Source organism: Clupea harengus, chromosome 13 (genome assembly GCF_900700415.2).
Source record: "Clupea harengus chromosome 13, Ch_v2.0.2, whole genome shotgun sequence".
Taxonomy (NCBI): domain Eukaryota; kingdom Metazoa; phylum Chordata; class Actinopteri; order Clupeiformes; family Clupeidae; genus Clupea; species Clupea harengus.
In genome coordinates, this window is record NC_045164.1 from 21,514,132 (window position 1) to 21,534,704 (window position 20,573).

General features: G+C 45.6%; 1 protein-coding gene across 1 annotated transcript in view; it reads left to right on the top strand.

Moving 5' to 3' along the window:
- LOC116223104 (cytoplasmic polyadenylation element-binding protein 3-like) overlaps window positions 1–16,568 on the top strand; it is an 18,026-nt gene extending 1,458 nt beyond the window's left edge. The window contains exons 3-8 of the mRNA XM_031578564.2: window positions 1,348–1,515; window positions 3,816–3,905; window positions 11,403–11,521; window positions 11,658–11,772; window positions 12,029–12,210; window positions 14,262–16,568. Of these exons, the coding sequence (XP_031434424.1) occupies window positions 1,348–1,515; window positions 3,816–3,905; window positions 11,403–11,521; window positions 11,658–11,772; window positions 12,029–12,210; window positions 14,262–14,489 (902 nt within the window). The 3' untranslated portion in view covers window positions 14,490–16,568. The remainder of the gene's footprint in view (window positions 1–1,347; window positions 1,516–3,815; window positions 3,906–11,402; window positions 11,522–11,657; window positions 11,773–12,028; window positions 12,211–14,261) is intronic.
- Window positions 16,569–20,573: the final 4,005 nt, after the last annotated feature.

The window sequence follows — 20,573 nt, forward strand, 5'->3', positions numbered from 1 at the left end:
ATTTGCTGTGTTTTAATTTCACTTATATTTCCGTCTTCATGTTGGGTCTCGTGTTGTTAAGGCCAACAATGACAACAACTAAAACACCTTAAATGACATTCCTAGCCATATCTTCTTTTACTAGCAAATGTCCAAAGTCCTCACCCTTGCTAGGCCACTGAAGCAGTGTTGTGTGAGCATGAGGCCCATCAGATGTGACTTTATTATTTAACATTTCATTTCTTAACAGGTATTGTCGACTTTGTTTTAAAACGTTTTTTTTTTTGCACTGAATTTTTAACTAATGCTGCGGATGTTTTAAATAGAAAGGCCCGTGCAGCCGGAACATTCTCCCTTCTTCTGAGACGGCCAGAGAACTGAGAATGTCGACGGGTCAGGCGGGCCGCTGTTGAGCTGTGCCGTGTTCACGTAACCTCTCTAAGGCACACGGACGCAGACCAGTCCTCAGACCAAAAAAGGTCGTAGCAAACATAACGGCAGTCAGTAATTTAGCAGAACATCAATTGAGGTTTTCACCATTCAAGGCTAATCATATTTCAGCATGCATTTGGAGACGCATGTGGCCTTGGAGTGGGATTTGGTTACAGTACAATAATAATAGGCTAGGCTTCCTCTGGCTTTATTGTAATGGTGGTTTTCATTAAGGTCTCATTCCCTGGCCATTTTTGTAGGCATTTTTTCATTAGAGGCAGCAGGCTAAAGGCCCTGGAGTTATTTTCATCTGGTGAACTTTGACCAGTGTTAAATATGTGGACGTATAAGAAAGGCAGAAATGCCCCGGCCAAAAATGGTGAAAATGAGCGCTCCTCGCACCTAAACAAGCAGTAATCTCATTTCCGCCGCACGCCCGAGACAACTTCAAATCTGACCTCTTGGAAGATGCATACAGATATGGTTGATTGGAGCATGCTATTCGCTCATATCATACATTTATTGAACTTACACACATTGATCGAAATAAACAAAACTATAACTATACAAATTAAAAACCATATCAATCAAATGGAACCGCGATCTGAAGTTGAAATCTATCGGTGGATGCATTTGTTTTGATTTGCATGTCTTAGAAAAACAGTCAGTATACTCAGTATCAGATTCCCAGGTCTTGTTGAACTGTCACTCTCACGCTGAACCAATGCCACATGTTGCTCAACCCATTGTTGTCACGCTCACCGCCAAACTTGCTTAAGGCAAAAACTGTTGTATGTCAGGATATGCACTAATAATTCATACCTCTTCACTCTGTCCCCCCCCTTCACTCAATCTCTCTTTTTCTCCCTCCCTTTCTCTTTTTGTCTCTGTCTATCCCTGTACCTCTTCACCTCCCACCGTCTTCCCACGATGCAGGTCGTTCCTCACTGTTTCCTTTTGAAGATGGCTTCCTTGACGACGGCCACGGCGACCCTTCCCTGACGCCAGGGATGAGCTCTCCGACGCGTTGCCAGAACGGAGAGAGGATGGAGCGCTACTCCAGGAAGGTGTTTGTCGGAGGGTTGCCCCCCGACATCGATGAAGGTATGTCTCATTTCACGTGTGGAAAAGGCATTATTCACACACACACACACACACACACACACACACACACACACACACACACACACAACGGCCCCCATTTTATCTCCTCTGTCCTCACAGGCATTCTGTCCGTGCAGCTGACTGTGGTCTTAGTTGTTTTCACAGCTTCTATGCCTGTTTGTTTTTTCTAAACTAAATTTGGAAAGGAGTAAGAATTTTCACAGACGGCACGGTTTATTTTCTGTGTACAGCTGTTTGCCACTAAATGATAATTCACACGCAGCACATCTGGGAAAATACCACCAACACCAATACTTCACCACACACACACACACACACACACACACACACACACACACACACACACACACACACAGAGAGAGGGAGACCAAAGGGAACAAACACACACCTATCGCTCAGATCATTTCACTCCCCTCTCTGTCCGTGCCTGACCCCTCACAGTGCCCCCTGTAGGGTGGCCGAGGGGTTGCGTTACATGGGCTGTTTGGCCAGCCAGGCCTGAGACTGTGGTTGGCCCTGGAGCCTGAAAGGAGAGGCAGCCTCCAGCTGGGCCCATCTCATGATCCCGCAAGGCCCATCTCCCCTCTCCCCTGGCCCTTTGGCCTCACGAGGCTGATTGGCTCACAGCGTGGGTGGAAAGTGCGAGCCCATTGGCTGCCTGGGTGGGTCCATCGGGCGGCCTTGCGAGCCCATTGGCTGACTGGGTGGGAGCCTGTTGGCTTCCCTCATGGGTCTGATAATCGGTAATGTCTGTGTGTGTGTCTGTGTGTGTGTGTGTGTGTGTGTGTGTGTGTGTGTGTGTGTGTGTCTGTGTGTGTCTGTGTGTGTGTAAGAGAGAGAGAGAGAGAGCTTTTCTTACTGGATGTGTGCTGTTGACAGTGATCAGGCAGGAGGGGGGTTGTTGTGAGTGGCAGCAGGGCTGCAGCTGTGGTGGCGGGGAGCAGAAGGAGAGTGTTTGTTTCTGGGCAGATGTGACGGCACCTCCCCTTGGTGTGAACACTGCCACAGGGAGAGACCAGGCTGCTCTGGGGATCCACACACACACACACACACACACACACACACACACACACATATACATATATATATATATATATATAGTAGTGCTGTCAAACGATTAAAATATTTAATCGCGATTAATCGCATTTTTGTCATAGTTAACTCAAAATTAATCGCGATTAATCGCAAATTTGTATCTATTCTAAATGTCCCTTCGTTTATTCATTTTTTCCATCATTTTATTTTTATTTTAATGCCCTTATCAACATGGAAAAGTGGATTGGCCTGCTTTAAGCAAATGTTTTATTTTATTGAAAACCAACATTGCCAAACAGGGCGGTACAAAATAAAATTATAAAGTGCACATTTCAGGTAAACAAGGACTCAGCCTATAGTGCAGTTAAACCATGGCTTAATATTTTCTTTTTTTCAAGTTTGCTGGGAACATAGCAGTCAGGCCTCTTATTTCAGAAACAATGAACCGTAACAGTTAGGTTACCAATAAAAGGTAAGCCTACTACTTCTTTGATTTCAGCCAGCTGCCTGTTGACATTTTCAGACAACAGTGAAGCTCACTTCTTTTGCACAACACAACTTTTAAAAGTAAACTTTCCATTCAGAAGCTTTTTATCATCCATTTCGCCGTATCGCGCTCACCATTCACTCAAACCGTAACGTTAGCCTACTACACAGTTTGCGAGGCCAAAAAGAACGTTAATTAACGTTAAATTTTTTTTTTTTTTTTAAATAAATAAATGAATAAAAATAAAAAATCGCGTTAATCTCGCGTGTGCACAGAGACACACACCTAACCTCTCTCTCTGTCACACATTCACATACCTTCACATATGCTCACCAGTGCTCTGTCACTCATGCTGTATATACTCGTGGAAATGTATACACAGCACACACACACACAGACACACACACGCAGCAATGCACTTTACATCTTCCACACTCTTCTCGGACGGACACACACACACACCCACCCACACACAAAAGGCTGGTTTCATAATGCCCACTGGCCGGATGGCAGCGTGATGAGGCCACAAGCACAATGACCACAGTAATAACACCGAGTGTTTAACAACCACCAACCAGTGACAGCCAACCCTGCCCCCCCCCCACCCCCGCCAGAGCACATACCAGAACCATGACAGCGCAGCTACAGCTATGACCAGTCAATGATGTCAGCTTTTAACACAAAACTCCTTCTCAGCCTGTCTGATCTAATTTCATATCTCTTTCTTTCTCTTTTTGTTTTTCTCTCTCTCCCTCAGATGAGATTACCAACAGTTTCCGTCGCTACGGACACCTAGTGGTGGACTGGCCCCACAAAGCCGAGAGCAAGTCCTACTTTCCACCCAAAGGTACAGTAAACGCCCCAGGAACGCTAACGCTACACCGACGCTAATAGGGTTTGCAGCTGTCTCCTGCCTGACCCTTACAAGATAACACCAGTCTGCTGCCCAAGCCCTGTGCACGGCCACGGAGATTGTTCAAGACACACACTCACTCACACTCACACACACTCACACACACACACACACACTCACACACACACTCGCACGCACAGACTCACAAGCACACACATACGCACACACACACTGTGAATTCTGGAGCCAAGCCCTCCACTTCACTTTAATGAGATGAGGATTTGGAGGCAGATTTAGAGAGACCCCCTCCACCACCCCACCCCACCCCACCCCCGCCCCCAAAAAATTACTTTCTCCATCCATTCCTGCTCCCAATCCCCCCCCCCCCCCCCCCCCCCTTTCTCCAACCCTTCTCTCGGTCTTTCTCTCTCCCACACTCCTCTCCCCTTCCCTTTTACTCATTCACACACACACCCTCTCTGCCACACTCAAACACACACGTATTTGACTTTCCCCATCCCTAACCCACAGAGACCCAGAGCCTGGCTGGACTCATTTCTCCTACTGTTGGAGGTTATTGCCCCAGCGCCCAGCGCCCAGCGCCCAGCGCCCAGCGCCCAGCGCCCGGCTGGAGCGCTTTGTGTGGGCAGCGCTGGGGATATTAACTGGTGCTGTGTGGGCAGCGCTGGGGATATTAACTGGTGCTGAAAGTGAATGGGCCCCTGAGGAGAACCTTTGTTGGCCTCCTCCTCAGATACTGTGCCCAGGGTGTGTGCAAACGGATGGAGACCAGGGTGCCCTTGAAGACTGTGTGTGTGTGCATGCGTGCGTGTCCTATGTTGAGGTGTTTGTCTGTTTGTCTGTGTGTGTGTGTGTGTGTGTGTGTGTGTGTGTGTGTGTGTGTGTGTGTGTGTGTGTCAGTCAACATTTAATTGAATTGTGTTTGTTGAAATAATGTTTGCCTGGCCTGGAAAGAGTAAGTCAGTGTGGTGGAGGGTTGCCACAGGCAAGTGGGCAGGTGATGTGTGTGTGTGTGTGTGTGTGCGCCACAGGCTCCAATGGGCAGGTGGTGTGTGTGTGTGTGTGTGTGTGTGTGTGTGCGTGCGCCACAGGCTCCAATGGGCAGGTGATGCCACAGGCTCCTATGGGCAGGTGATGTGAGCTCAGAGCTCCGAGGCAGGGCCAAGCTCTGCGTCATTCCCAGAAGGCTCGGCGGCGGCCATCCATGCGTCAGAGTAGGGAAGCTATTAAGGTCTGCCTGGAAATAGCTGACATTCTTCAGGCAGATGGTAATACATTGCATCTGGTTGAGGAATGAAAAAAAAAAATCTTGCTAGTTATGCTGTTCCCTCTTTCTCTCTCTGTTTGTCTGAGCATCTTGTTACTCCCATCTTTGCCCCCCTCCCCCTCAATTTCTTTCTCTCTCTCTCTCTCTCTCTCTCTCTCTCTCTCTCTCTCTCTCTCTCTCTCTTTGTCTCGCGTTCTCTCTCTGTTATACTTTTTGGATTAAAAAAAAAAAAAAAACGGGATGTTAAAATAGATTTTGTGTTTGGGAGAGAAAGCCCAGGTCTCCTTTTAAGGAAAGTATCTGGACCAAGGGTCAATCTGAAGCGGGATGCACACCTTCATCTGAAAGACGTCTCCTGGGAGCCACCGGCTCTATAGAGCCTAATATGGAGGGACCCGCGGGGCCACACTGCTCTACTGGCCTATATGAACATGAAGATGATCACAACATATACGTTTTTGAAAACCTTGACTATAAATAGGGATTTTCAGGGCATCAAGCATGACATTGATGTAATTTTATACACATTTGAGTGGACACACACATAGTATGGAGGACAGCATGTCAGGTGTGTGTGTGTGTGTGTGTCTGTGTGTGTGTTCGGTGTGTGTGTGTCTGTGTGTGTATTGTGCATGTGGTTTCTTCATTCCCCATGCTGTAACCAGTGCACAGCAGATGTGGGATCCCTGTCAAGTGGCCGTCAGTCTCCATCCTTATTTATTTATTTATTTAAAAAAAGGGGGGGGGGGGGGGTAAAACGAAAGAAAGAAAGGAAAAAAAGCAAAGGCTTCTGGGAGCTTAGCGAATGGAAGATGATGCTCTCTTTCCATCCTGGCCCTGGCTGGCCCGGGCGCACCAGCGGGGAGTTATACGTCTCGGTGCGTTCATGAAACTCCTGCCGCTCGCCGGGGTGTGTGACTCACTCAGTGGCTCTCAGCCCCTCAGTGCTGCATGTGCTCCACTCTGCTCCACTCCGCTCCGCACGGTCCAGTCCCTGGGCCTCGCCGCGTGGAGGACACACTCCACTCTAGACACAGGCCTCTCTCTCACACACACACACACACACACACACATACACACACTCACACACATACACACACACTCCACTCCAGGCACGGGCCTCTCTCACACACACACACACTCCACTCCAGGCACGGGCCTCTCTCACACACACACACACACACACACACACACACACACACACACACACACACACACACACACACACTCCACTCTAGACACGGGCCTCTCTCACACACACACACACACACACACACACTCCACTCCAGATACGGGCCTCTCTCACACACACTCTCCGGATGTTGCCTTTACTTGGCATTGCAGGCTGCATGGGATTTTACATAACTGTTTTTATTTATTTTGTATTATTATTTATTTTTTGGTTTAGCCTTTCAGCAGGTGAATGCTGTACCCTGTAGGTGTAGGCGGGGTTTGTTTGCTGCCCCGTATGGCATGGGATTGGGATTTAACATTACCGTTTCGTTATATCATTAAGCAGGATAATTTTGATTCATAATTGAATTGGCAAGCACTGCAGTGACGTGTGTGTGTGTGTGTGTGTGTGTGTGTGTGTGTGTGTGTGTGTGTGTGCGTGCGCATGAACGTGTGCGTGCTTGTGTGTTGGCCACGTAGATCACGGTCGTAATCCTCTTCGGTGTCCGGGGGCAAACATCTGTGTTGTGTGCTACTAGTGCAGGAAGAACAGTCATGTGTGCTTCTATCTACCTTGATCTTGCTGCCTGTCCCTTCACTAAGTACCATTAGGCACAGGAAGCAGCTTGTCCCGGAGGGCCTCCAGCCGTTAATGGCGCCCAGTTTGTCATCCAGTTTTTTTTTACTGACTGGAGTGTTACAGTTCAGGGCAGCTCACCAAACAAGCTGGTCGGCATCAGAGTGTTTGAACATCCCTGCGTGACGCCCCAATTACAGACCCCACTGCGATGGAACTGCAGACAGGACCTGAGGCTATGAGTGGACGTGATGACCGTAATGGCAGTGTCCATCTGGATCAACCAGGACGCTGTGCAGTGCAGTGGCCAGCCTGATTAGATTTTACCCTCAATATCAATGCAGGACAGGACAGGACAGGACGGTGCAGGCAGGGCTTTCCTTGTTTTTTTTTGTTGCTAGTGGCACAAAGACGAGTCTGCTTTCAATTACAGACTGCATTGGCGTGGTTTACGCACACTGTCCAGCTGATTATTTTGGTTGGAGGTGCTTGTGGAAGTCAAGAGGGTGGCCGAGAAGGGGAGGAAGCGTCGGGAGCTTTTGTTGTTTCTTTTTTTTTTTTTTTTTTTTGCAATGCGTAGTGTTTTCTTTTTTTTTTGCAATGCGTAGTCGTTTCTTTTAATGACTTGGCTCGGCTGTTTAATGACTTGGCCTGGCTGTTTGCTTTAGCGGAACCCATGTTTGTTTCACTTCCCACACTCAACTCGCCGCTTAACGGTGCCACTGCAGCCTCGTGAGGGAAGCAGTGCGAGTCTGTTTTCTTTCCCTCCCTCCCTCCCTCCCTCCCTCCCCTACTCTGTCATTTTCTCCAAGCCTCCCTCCCTCCCTCCTTTACCTCCTTCCCCCGGCAGGATTTATAGTAGCTGGTATGAAGGTGTCTCTCGGATCCGGATTGGAAAGGGAAGATGGATGCTCGCACCAGCTCTCTGGGAATGACTCTGGGAATGACTCGGAACGGATTGTCTTCTCCTCTCGGGTCCTGGGAGGTCTGGAGTCTGTGATTTACTCCGTTCCCTCTGAGCCCAGACAGTGACCTGCTGGTCCGCGGGTGAAACTCGCCTTCCGTTTTGGCAGCAGAAGCTGTAGATGTATGCGTGTGTGTGTGAACGTGGAGAAAGAGACGGGGGGAAAACTGCTATGTGCAGATGTCAGTAAAGAAGACGTAGGAAACGTTCCAATGCACAGCAGCAGTCTCCTGAAAACCAGGATCTATTTGTTTATTCAAACACAGGGCAGACATACACACACATATATATATACACACACATATACACACATATACACTCACACACATATACACTCACACACATACATACACACACACACACACACACACACACACACATATATACACACACACACACATATACACACACACATATACACACACTTATCTATTTATACACAATCTCCAATCTCCCTTGGCACACTGTTTTAAATAACTCAATCGTGACCTTGAACTCTTTCACAACAAACAAACAATCACATTCCACCTCTTCGCCCATAGCTTGATCACAACATGATGTCATTTACTTGAGGAGTGCGGTTGTCGTGGTGAGGCCTCATCATTCATGGCTGCTCACGGCTGGCTCTTATCAGTGGCCCCGCTGGGGAGCGGGGTCTCGGGGGGGCCCTTTGGAGGGCCGCTGTTTATCTGGCAGATAAGCAGTGAGTGTTTGTCAGGGAGTTCATGTGCGGAGGCCTTGAGGCGCTGGGCGTCCGCAGCTCACTGTTTATGAGCGTGTGAGGTTAATGGTTACCTCTGGCGTACTGGAGCAGGGGGGGGGGGGGGGGGGGCTGGGCTGGGCTGGGCTGGGCTGGGCTGGGCTGGGTGGAGCTGTATGTTTGTGTGTGAGAGAGTAGAGAGAGAAGTGTGTGTGAGTGCGTGCGTGTGAGAGTGAGTGTGTGTGTGTGTGTGAGTGTGTGTGAGAGTGAGAGTGAGTGTGTGTGAGAGTGAGTGCATGTGTTTGTTCATGTCCTTGTTTTCCCAGGGTACTACTCAGCAGTAAAGCACTGCAAATCTTAGGCACGAGCCACTGCGGATGTGAGCTCTCTCTCTCTCCCTCCCTCTCCCTCTCCCTCTCTCTCTCTCTCTCTCTCTCTCTCTCTCAAGCCCAAACTGTGAAAAGCTGTGCTATTGGGCAATGTGAGACCCAGCCTATGGGGATGGAGTGTCATAAGATAAGGCGTAAACCTATCAAAAAAAGTCCACTTACAGTATTCTTCTGCAACCAAGCTTCCTCCAGAAAGGATTTTTGGAAGGAATTAGGGCAGTCCTTGTGTTACGTAATCCACTTTTAATAGCCCCGGCTCCTTAATAGCCCCGGCTCCTTAGGTAAAGGTGAGATAAATGGGCTCTGTGTTTGTGGAGAACGTGCCGTCCTGACCTTACACGTTCAAACTGCCCTTTTTCACTTAGCTGCAGTCACATGAAGTCCCTCATTCACTGCACTCTCCCACACGCTTTCTCATTGGTGTGACCGTCTCATTCCTCTCTCGCTCTCGCTCTCGTTGGCTCGCTCGCTCGCTCGCTCTCTCAGAACACTGTGTACCTAACTTTCTGTCTCTGCCTCTCTTGGCTTGCCTCCCTCATTCTCACTGCAGCATGTTAGAGTGCTGCAGGCCTGTGTGTGTGTGTGTGTGTTGGTGTGTGTGTGTGTGTGTGTGTGTGTGTGTGTGTGTGTGTGTGTGTGTGTGTGTGTGTGTGTGTGTGTGTGTGTGTGTGTGTGTGTCTTCTTCACACACACACACACACATAGATGGGATCGAAGTGTCTAAGTGATACACCACATGATCTTAGAACAGACAAATGCTTGTAAATAAATGTATATGCTGGCAGTAAACTGCAGCAGGGTGAGGCCTGCCCCCATGTCACTGAGAGGGCTCGTGTCTGGGTTTCTCATCCCCCCCCCCTCCAAACATGGAGGCCAGTACAGTAACTAAAACAGCCCCAGGGATCTCCACCGCTGCCTGGGCCAAGCAGAGGTGCTGGCATGAGAGGCGTAGGGGCGATGGGAGAGGGTAAGACTTGTCTTTTGGGCCTTTTTTGTGCTCCTATCTAAAGGAGTCCCTGTGATGGTCAGTCTAAGCTCAGTCTGTTTGGGCCTGGTGTTGTGTGACGTGTTGGACACTTGGGCCGTGTGGTGTAACCGTCACATGGTCATGCCTCGGCGTAACCGGACCTGCTGGAAACCCTCACCCTCTCTATGCTCATGGACTGGCCAGCACTAAAATGGTGTCCCTTTTTTGTTAATGGCTGGGGAGTGGCAAGTTGAGGGTGTATTTGTGTGTGTGTTTTGTGTGTGTGTGTGTGTGTGTTGTAGACATAGAGGATTATTGACTAAGCCACAGAGTTGACATGTTGTTGTACAGGTGCAACCGAGAAGTGTGTATATGGGCTCTTGCTCTTTGAAGGGACTGGTGTGTGTGCGTGTGCGTGTGCGTGCGCGTGCGCGTGTGTGTGGTAATGATTGATTACTGTGACCTTAAACAGCCACATATTGGAGTGGGCTCTCATGTCATGGTCCGTCGAGTCGAGGGTGTGTGTGTGTGTGTGTGTGTGTGTGTGTGTGTGTGTGTGTGTGTGTGTGTTTTAGTCATGGTCCACTGAGTCGAGTGTGTGTGTGTGTGTGTGTATGTTAGTCATGGTCCACTGAGCACTCTGCTCAGAGTCAGAAGTAATTTTTTTGTTGTTGTTTTTGTTTTTCTCGCTGCGGATAATGTGTACCTTTTTTTCTTTTCCTCTTTCATCTCTCTTACCTCTATCTCTCTCTCACTTTAACTAGTGTTCTCACTGTCACTCGCTCACCGCAGCAGGCGTCTCCTCCAGCCTCTGCTGACTCAGGCCTTACTGCAATCCCCCCCCCCACACACACACACACACACACACACACACACACACACACACACACACACACACACACACACTCAGGAATGCTGAAAGTAAAGCGTGACAGTTGCGCATTCCGACGCTTTCCATTTCCACTACTGCGCCTGAGAGGCTGAGGAGGCTGCTGCTGCTAAATTCTAAATGCAGCTTCCTCAGCAGGCGCTCAGCACTCAGTCCTCCTCTCAGCCCGTGCCATATGCCCTGCCTACACGTGGCCTTGCACACCAACCGTGTGTGTTTGTGTGTGTGTGTGTGTGTGTGTGTGCTGTGACACCACTATATTAATGTCAGGTAGAAGTGCTCGTTCTGGTTTTTAGTTAATTTGCTATGGCCAGGTTTGGGTCCTTTTTGCCATAAGGAAAGACACCCCCTCCCTATCTGATATACTGTTGTGTGGCCACACACACACACACACACACACCCTCGCTATTAGCTGCCGAATGTGCAAGGAATTCCAAATGCAAACCCAAAGATAAGATGAACAACATTTTACCTTTTTCTAGATTATTTAGGTTCTATTTTTTTATTTGTTTTAATTCCTTCTCTTCCTGCCCCTCTCTTCCAGGCTACGCCTTCCTGCTGTTCCAGGAGGAGTCTTCAGTCCAGGCCCTCATCGACGCCTGCATCGAGGAGGATCAGAAGCTCTACCTGTGTGTCTCAAGTCCCACCATCAAAGATAAACCGGTAAGAAAAACAACACCCCATGTTTTGCACTGGTGCGCTTTGGGTCTGATGCATGATGGCTCACCAAAAGATGTAAAATTGGTGAGTTAAAAAACTGTGGAGTGAGCAGCCGCACTGAAGGTCTTCCATCTCCCAGGTCCAGATCCGCCCCTGGAACCTGAGCGACAGTGACTATGTGATGGACGGATCACAGCCGCTCGACCCGCGGAAAACCATTTTTGTTGGCGGGGTCCCACGACCTCTTCGTGCAGGTGGGGGATAGGAGGATGGACAGGGTGACCTTTTGGAGAGGGAGGGAGGGAGGGAGTGGGGCAGGTCACCAATCTGGGGCTTATGATAAAGGGTTCAGTGAAATTTTAATTAATTATTAAATTAAATTAAACATTTAATTAATCTCACACTGTTTTAACCAGACAACCAGTGTCAAAATGTTTCAGTTTTCAGAAAATCATAAAAAAGGATATGGATCTATGTCTACGCGTCATTACATTTATTTGTTCCCCCCAGTGGAATTGGCCATGATCATGGACCGGCTGTATGGAGGTGTGTGTTACGCTGGCATTGACACTGACCCGGAGCTCAAGTACCCCAAGGGGGCGGGCCGTGTGGCCTTCTCCAATCAGCAGAGCTACATCGCCGCAATCAGTGCCCGATTCGTCCAACTGCAGCACAACGATATTGACAAGCGGGTGAGCACTCTCAAAGCGAATCATTCACAATATAAAAAAAAACAACGGCTTCCTATGGTGTCAAATAGCGTTTCTTTGCACCATATGAAGCATTTTCTTTTCCAGAAGAATGATGTCTGTATGCACTGGGCAACATGAGCAACATGAAGTAGAACATGAAGTAGAACATGAACGAACGGTTCTTTTGTGCTTTATTGAGTAGAACATGAACAAACGGTTCTTTGGTGCTCTATTGAGTAGAACATGAACGAACGGTTCTTCGGTGCTCTGTTGAGTAGAACATGAACGAACGGTTCTTTGGTGCTCTGTTGAGTAGAAGATGAACGAACGGTTCTTTGGTTCTCTGTTGAGTAGAACATGAACGAATGGTTCTTTGGTGCTCTATTCCAAATGCATACAATACAGTAACCACACACACAGGACACGTCCTCACATTTGTTTACATTCCTATACTAGCCATCATTCAATCAGGTCCTTGTAGCTAACATGGCTGTTCATTTCAAGCCCCCAGCCCACGACTCTGTCCCCATCAGACACCAGTGTGGTTTTGTACACTGTGACATCTCCTGGTGCAGCGGGGCCCTGGCTGCATGCTAGCCGCGTGCGTCTCTTAGCTTGAGTGCTCCTCTGTGTCCTCGCTAGCTGAAGTGCACACAGACTGCTTGCGAGCAGCTAAACGGAGAACCGAGTTAAATGCTACGTGGAACGTCTGTCCTCATGCGTGCACTTTGATGATGGGCCTTGGCAGCCGTCGCTCAGCGGCGGTCCAGAGGGCAATCACTGCAGCTAACAATATGTATGGAATCCCCACTTCGTGGCCATCGTCGCCATGCAAACCATCGCGCTCTGGAGAGCTGACAGCCATTTGAAGTTAGCGGACGGTAGCCCGCTAATTATAGGCCTCTGCCTTTTGCTCGGTGGATCTCCACTGAAGTTGGCTGGCTATTTTGGGTGTGCGTTATCCCAATCGCGTGTAGCATGAGGGCGACTTAGCCGGGCCTGGACGCCTGCCAGTCATCCAAGACTGCCGGGGTCTGTCATCAGAACCAGCCCGCTGGGCCTAGAGCCGCTATTGTTCAGCCTGGCCCCTTCGAGGCCAGTTTAACCTGCCTTACAGTGGTGTGTGTGTGTGTGTGTGTGTGTGTGTGTGTGTGTGTGTGTGTGTGTGTGTGTGTGTGACCCTTGGGGACTTATCCCAGTTTTTCTGCCTCTGAAAAGCAGACAAGGTGTGAGATCCTCACAGGATATCCCTCCTCAGGAGTCTGTGCCCTTTTGTGTATGTTTTGCTCGGCTCAGCGTTTGTCGCTGTTTGTTCTCCTTAAGTCGTGTTCATGTTTTCACCGAGCAAGCTAACTCGCTTCAGTTCGACGTTCTGGATACACAGATTCAGCTGACACCAGCGTTGACCTCCGACCTCTGACACATTTCTCCATCCTCCGCCTGTAATAATTTCAGTCTGCGCCGGTTCCATTTGGCCCTTTTGCGCTCACTGCTTCCCCCTGTGAACTATAATTTGGTCTGTCAAGCGCCACTTAATTACATTTGGCCAGCTGCGTATGACATTTGCCCATGAAAGGGACGGTGACCTTTTTACATATCTGCATAATTGGGACATTTCATGACAGGTTGGAATTATATCGTTTTTGAACATATTTAAAGATTTGAATGGAGTGTCGTTTTTGGACTCGTTGGACAAAGACTGGGAGTCATCTTCATGTGTTTTGGATACACGCTATGGTTTAGTTGATTGCAGGGCATTTTGAGGTCTGCTATGTCTGAAGTGAGAACCTGCTGAGGTTTCATGCGGACAAAGGTATTGCTCCTTTGGACTGAAATTGTGCGGCACTTTTCGGTTGCGATGACAAAGTCTTCTTTTTTCCAACTCCGTCTGTCCTCCAGTTGTTTATGTTCAGCTGTTTCATGCCTTCAAATCTACCCCAAACTAGTGGCCACTAACGTCTTAACTACTCCTCTCCATAAGAAGTCTTAGGAGACATGCACCTATGGCTTGAATAACCCTTCCCTCTTTTCTCCGCCTCTTGGCTGCACAGGTGGAGGTGAAGCCCTACGTCTTGGACGACCAGATGTGTGATGAGTGCCAGGGGGCACGCTGCGGGGGCAAGTTTGCGCCCTTCTTCTGTGCCAATGTCACCTGCCTGCAGTACTACTGCGAGTACTGCTGGGCCAGCATCCACTCCCGCGCCGGCCGCGAGTTCCACAAGCCCCTGGTCAAGGAGGGGGGCGACCGGCCCCGCCACGTGTCCTTCCGCTGGAGCTGATGGGTGGGGGGGGTCGTTAGAGACAGACCTGCCCCCCCCATTCCCCAGAGCCCAGATAGATGCCCCATCACCCCACCTGCCCCCAGTTTCCAACCCACTGACCCACTCAGTCAGCTCCCCAGTCATCCACACCCTATTCACCTCTACTGACCTCCTCCATCATAACCACCAAATCAACCACCCCAAATACATGGGTCTTTTTAAAATTCCTTAACTTTTTTTTTGTTTTGGTTTCATTTTTTTTAAGAAATAATGCAGTTTCAATGCTCTTAAAGTTTTGCCCAGTGTTTGGTTTGTAATAGATTCAAAACAAAACAAAAAAAGGACTAAACCGACAACAAAAAAAAAAGAATCGTGACCGTTTAGCCGCTCAGAAAATGCACTTTTGCACGTCAGCCCAAACAGACCATCCTCATGTTAGACAGTCCTTCAGACCCGGTTCTATATCTGCCTATCCTCTTCAAGGTTCTTGTTTTCCTTGCCTCGTGTCGGGGTGGGTCTGGGGTTCCCAGAGCCCGCTTTCAGGCGAAGACACGAGTGAAATTACACATCTATAAATATATAAATTCTATATTTTGTTTTTATATCTGTCTATCTATCCATGTAGAGATAATTAATTTTTGTGTGAAAAGAGCATGCACTTATTTTCAGAAAAGGTAGAAGATTGCCCCTATTAAAAAAAATTACCAAAGGTAATTATGTAAAAAAAAAAAAAAAAAAATTAAGTAGGTGGCAAAACTGTAGCAAAATTGACATCTATCCAATATTCAGTAGTGTGGTTCAAAACACCCAAATTAGAATAACAAACCTTATATTTGACCTCCATGTTTGAAAAGGTTAATACCTCATACAGGCAATCAGATACTTCTCCTCCCTTCCCCCTCCTTGTTTTGAATTTGTTGGTCTTTGTTTTTTTTTTTGTTAATGAGATACATTTTTAGTGTTTTGTAAATGTACTGCTGCGATAGCTTCTGCTGCTAAACCCATGATGTGAGGCAGATACATTAGTACTTTTGTCAGGCCGAGAGTGTTGAAAAGAGTCCCAGTGAAGACACCTGATTATTATAATTTTTATTTTTTTATTTTTAAAGGGACGAGAGGCTGGCATGAGAGGGGGGTGGGATGTGGGATGTGGTCCCCCTTGAACTAATCCCTTTTGACTCGGGCCCAGGGTTAGGGGAGGGCGGGGGTGGGGGTATGATGACCTCGCCTCCTAAGTGCATGTTTATCTCAATCAGGTTGCTGCATGCAATAGAGTTTTCAGTATCATGTCTACTCTTCAACTCGCCCACTTATTTTGCACAACACGAGATATAGACAAGACTATTTCCAGCGCGGAGCTGGACGCGATACCGGGGAGGTTAGCTGAAATGAACATTCTAATAGGACCCTCCAGTACACCTCTGTGGTTTTGGCTCGCTGGCTGTTTGGTGAGCTAAACCCTAAGTAATCAATAATTACAGTTACAAAATAAAAAAAATAGATGTAGGATATACTTTCAAAACAACTGTCTATGATAGGTGAAGTACGTTTTGCAGTGATTGTTAATATAATTGTGCAATTTTTACACAGTATGTAGTTAGGTCTGAGTATGCCTAGAACTGTGATTCGCTTTAACTGTTTTTGATGTCCGACATAGAAGTCCTGTGAAACTTCATAACCAGTGTATGTATGCATACTGTATGTCCAAGCTTATGCACGTACACACACTTACACAACACATACACACACACACACACACACACACACACACACACACACACACACACACACACACACACACACACACACACACACACACACACACACACACACGTCTCTCCCTAAATAGTCCTCACTCAAACAAGAGACCTGTGTTCACACACTTCAGTATACATACATTTTTCCAGTACTTTTCTACTAGCTCCTCACATGGACACACACGCACACGCACACACACACACAGTACAGGAGGTGAGTTTGACTGAGTCTCCTCCATTGACACAATATATGATCATGTCCCCCCCTGAAAAAAGGAAAAAAAAAAAACACAACCAAAGAGCTCACTTGTTTAACATTGAAACCACCAACACACTACCACAACAAGCTGATACTGTGTTGGGCCATTTGTCTGATGACCTGACTAGCAGATGCATTTTGGGAGAAAAAGAAGAGGAGGATTTAATAATAAAAAAAAGAAGAAGAACACTGGCTCTATAGAAAACAAAAGACTGTGTGGAGATTGAGATGGGTGGGTGAGATTACGAGCTCTCTCGCAGCCTGCACATAATGTTGGATCACCGTGATTATGGCATTATGTGCTTCAACATTGCCAGAACATTGTGTGTATTTATATCCAGATTCTTTCCTGCAAAGCTTGAAGTATAGAATAACGACCTGCTAAAATGGTGGACTTTTTTTTCCTTCTTTTTTTTTTTACACTAAACAAAAGGCTGAAATGATGGTCGGGGATCGACCACATTGGGTAGTTACAGGATGCAGTAGCTGAGAAGCCCAGTTCTCGTTGCAGAGGAAGGGATTGGTTGAGCTGTGTGGAGGGTGGAGTTATGGGGTGGAGTTTTGAATTTTTCTTCCTTTTTTTTTTTTTTTTTGTTCAAAGCTGTTCTGAGGACAATCTCCAGAGCTGCTCCCCCCAACACTGCGCTAAACACATGTGTGTGTATCCCGTGCCCCTCTGTCCTAGCGGTGTGAGCCCCTGGTAAACCGCTAAACCCCAACAGTCTTTCTGCTTTTGGTCACAGGCTGTCAGGTTTAAGGTTAGAAGGCTAATCTTTATGTGTTTTATATTTGTTTCGGTTTCAGGAAGCTTATATAAACAAAACTACTTTTTTTTTTTTTAGAGGAAGAAAAAAACTTAAAAGAGGCAAACCATGAGTAATAATTCTGATCCCTATGAAAGTGAATTCTGGGTGTTTTTGTGATGTTTCTTTCTCCACCCAGATGGGTTTTCTATGTTAGTTCCTTCTCTATGAAACACCTTTGTTATGCACTACTCTTTCTATCCGGATAGTTTTGGACAGTCAGTTATATTTTTTTTAAAAGAGAGAACGAGCGAGAGAGAAAGAGAATTAAAGAGATGCGTGTGCTTTCTGACTGACATGATCTTTTGCAATACCTCAATTTTGAAATATAATAGGAGAGAAATTGATATTTTCTAAGTAAGTTTATTCAGATAAAAGAAGTATATATTAATTTAATTCTGCAAGAAAAAAATGATTTAACAGATGGTTAATTTTATTTTTGTCATGCTTATTTGCTTTTTATTTTTAATTTTATTTTTGGAGAAAATGAAAAAAAAAATCCTGAAGGAGTTAGAGCTTTATAACTTTAATATAATGACGTAGTTAGCTGAAGTACAGAGTCTACCTTATTACCGCGCTAAAGGAGAACCAGTCCCCTCACTGGAGCGCTCGCTCACCGGACGTGGTGATGCGAGTAGAAAAGCAGTCCCTGCCTATTCGAACCCAAGAACAGAAAACCATAGTCCCTCAGGTGCTGAGGACATGCAACTGAAGAAATGTTCCCTTATTTTCTATATTTATAATCAATCATTTACTACTCTGACCAGAATTGTGAAAGAGATCTGTTGTTGTTTTTTTTTTTTTTTTTTTTTTTAAGAAATTCTTTTTTTATTATTATTTTATGTTTCTTAAAACTATGTGTTCCCTTTTCTTGATTACTTTCCCCCCCCTTTTTTTGGTTAATTTTGTAAAAGCAACATAAACCCTGATTTAGTAACCTGAAATCACTAATAAAGCCAGAGACTTTTGAGAGAGAGATGAGAGATGAAAGATGGAGGGATTGAGGAAAGAATGTTCTTTTATAAAAACTACAAAAGATACAAAAGTGTTTAAACTGTAACTTGATTGAAAGCCCCCAAGGTGCATCAAAGGAGTGGTGGCCTTCTGTTCACGCAAGACTTGAATTAGACCCATTTTTTAAGGCTAAGAACCTTCTCTGTTGTAATGTGCAATACTGTTTGTACTGTTTGTAAAAAAGAAGATAAAAAAAGACAAGAAAAAGAGGCGTAAATCTTTATTGCAAATTTATTTTCATTGCAAGCATTGTGATTCACTAAAATCATTTTCTACTGTGTATTTACCTACTCTACATGCTAGTATCTTCCAGTAGTAATGTAGCCTTTGTACTGAGAAATTTTTCATTATTTTTAGAGATTTTTGCAAAAAAGAAAATAATTAAAACATATTTACATATTTTTCATTTTTATTTGGTATTTTCTTTACAGACTTATTTCTCAACCATTAATATAGCTATTTCTGGGGGAGACTTTCATATCTGGTCAATGTCATTAATATTATTTTGTATTTTTACTTGGAATAAATTAATTTTATGATGATTCTTAAAAAGGTTTATTTTTTCTTTGTTCATTTTATTTTTTTGAAGCTGAAAACCTTTGTAATATTGTTACTAAAGTGTCTAGATTTTTGAAATGCAAAGCTTTACGTGTTACCTTGCTGATATATTGCTGACATTAGTGTGAAAATGATCTTACCTTTAAAAAGGAAAAAAAAAAAAAACTCAAAACCATGGAAAACAATAATGGTTCGTAATTGAACGTGATCTGGTTCTGTAATGAATGAATTGGCAATAAAAGAGATTGGTAGAATGCAGCACACATTCAGAATGTTTTGATCTTGTGCAAAGCAGACAACATTAATGATCAATCGCCACTGATGTTGCCTCTTCTGCACATAGTGCCATCCCACTCTCTGTGGTTAAATACAACCAAGAAAAAAAAACATCTTTTAGCAGGCCATGGGAGATGTCAAAATAATTTCTGGGTCTTTGACATATTCACATCCTCTCTTGATTCCTTTATAGCTGCCCTCTGGTGTTGAGGCCTGAAGTGATTGTCACTCAGCTTGATTGTATTGTAGACAGGGTCCATTCTGTTCTACAGCGTAAGTCATTCCGGTTAAATTAGTCATTTCAGCTCAACCAAATTTTTCTCAAACTCAAAAGTCATGATAAAACTTTACTTCAATAGTTTTTTATTTTTTATTTGGCTGAAGTACTTTCAATTTTCAATCTTTTGGGAGAGCGCTGTCTGGCCACAGTCCCTCAATCCAGGATGGCTTTCTACACCTTCAGGGTGCAGGTCTCAAAATAGTTCCCCTAGTTCCCCTTCCTTAGCGATCGCTGAGAGGTTCCAGAGAGGTTTTGGCGTCTCCTCTTTGGCCATCTCCATGGAGGTTATCAGATCAGAGAATGTTCTGTCTAGCTTGCCCCCTTTTGTACAGGTGGTCCTTCACTAGCCTCACATCTTGTACGAACACCATGGTTTCCCCCCCTTCCCCAAGGGCCAGTATTACTTTCATACCACCAAGTATTGATCTATTTATTCCTTTGTTTGATTAATCCATTTTTTGCAATCAATTTATACCCTAACAAGTGATAACTGAACGACTGTCACAAGAGTTGGTGGGGGACACAAAAGAAATAAAACTTACAAGAAAAAAAGGGCAAAATGCAAAGAAAAACCAACAAAAAGCCATGTGTTTGGTGAAGGTGGCCATCTCATTTTCTCTATAAATGTCTATATATTTCATGTAACAATATATTTGGGTAGTATGTATTCACTTCTGTTCCATGGACGTTCTCTCTGGGCAGTCTATAGCCCTCTCAGTCATGTTGTGATTTCAGAAAAAAAAGGAAAACAAAAAAAAAGAAAATATAAAAGGTTGAAAAACTGCTACCCCCTAGCTGTGTTCAGAGACTAACCACTACTTATATAAATGTACCTTTTTTTTTTTAAGATGTATTTTTTTCTAATTTATCTTTTTAATTTAAGTGACATTACTGGTTCTATCTTGACACGGCTTTGAGATTGTTGACCTGGACCTATGCTTGTCTGAAGTTGCAGTAAAACTGTGATATAAGAAGAAAAAAAAACACAAAAACAAAACATGGAGTGCAATGCTGCTAATGCTTTCTACTCGCTTCGAAGTTTGTAGTTCCAACCTTCATGAGTTCCCTCCTCCCCCCTCCCCTTTTCTGTACTAATAAGCAAAATCTTATTAAATGTAGTTGTATGATGCAGTGAAACGTTTTGTCTTCTTTTGC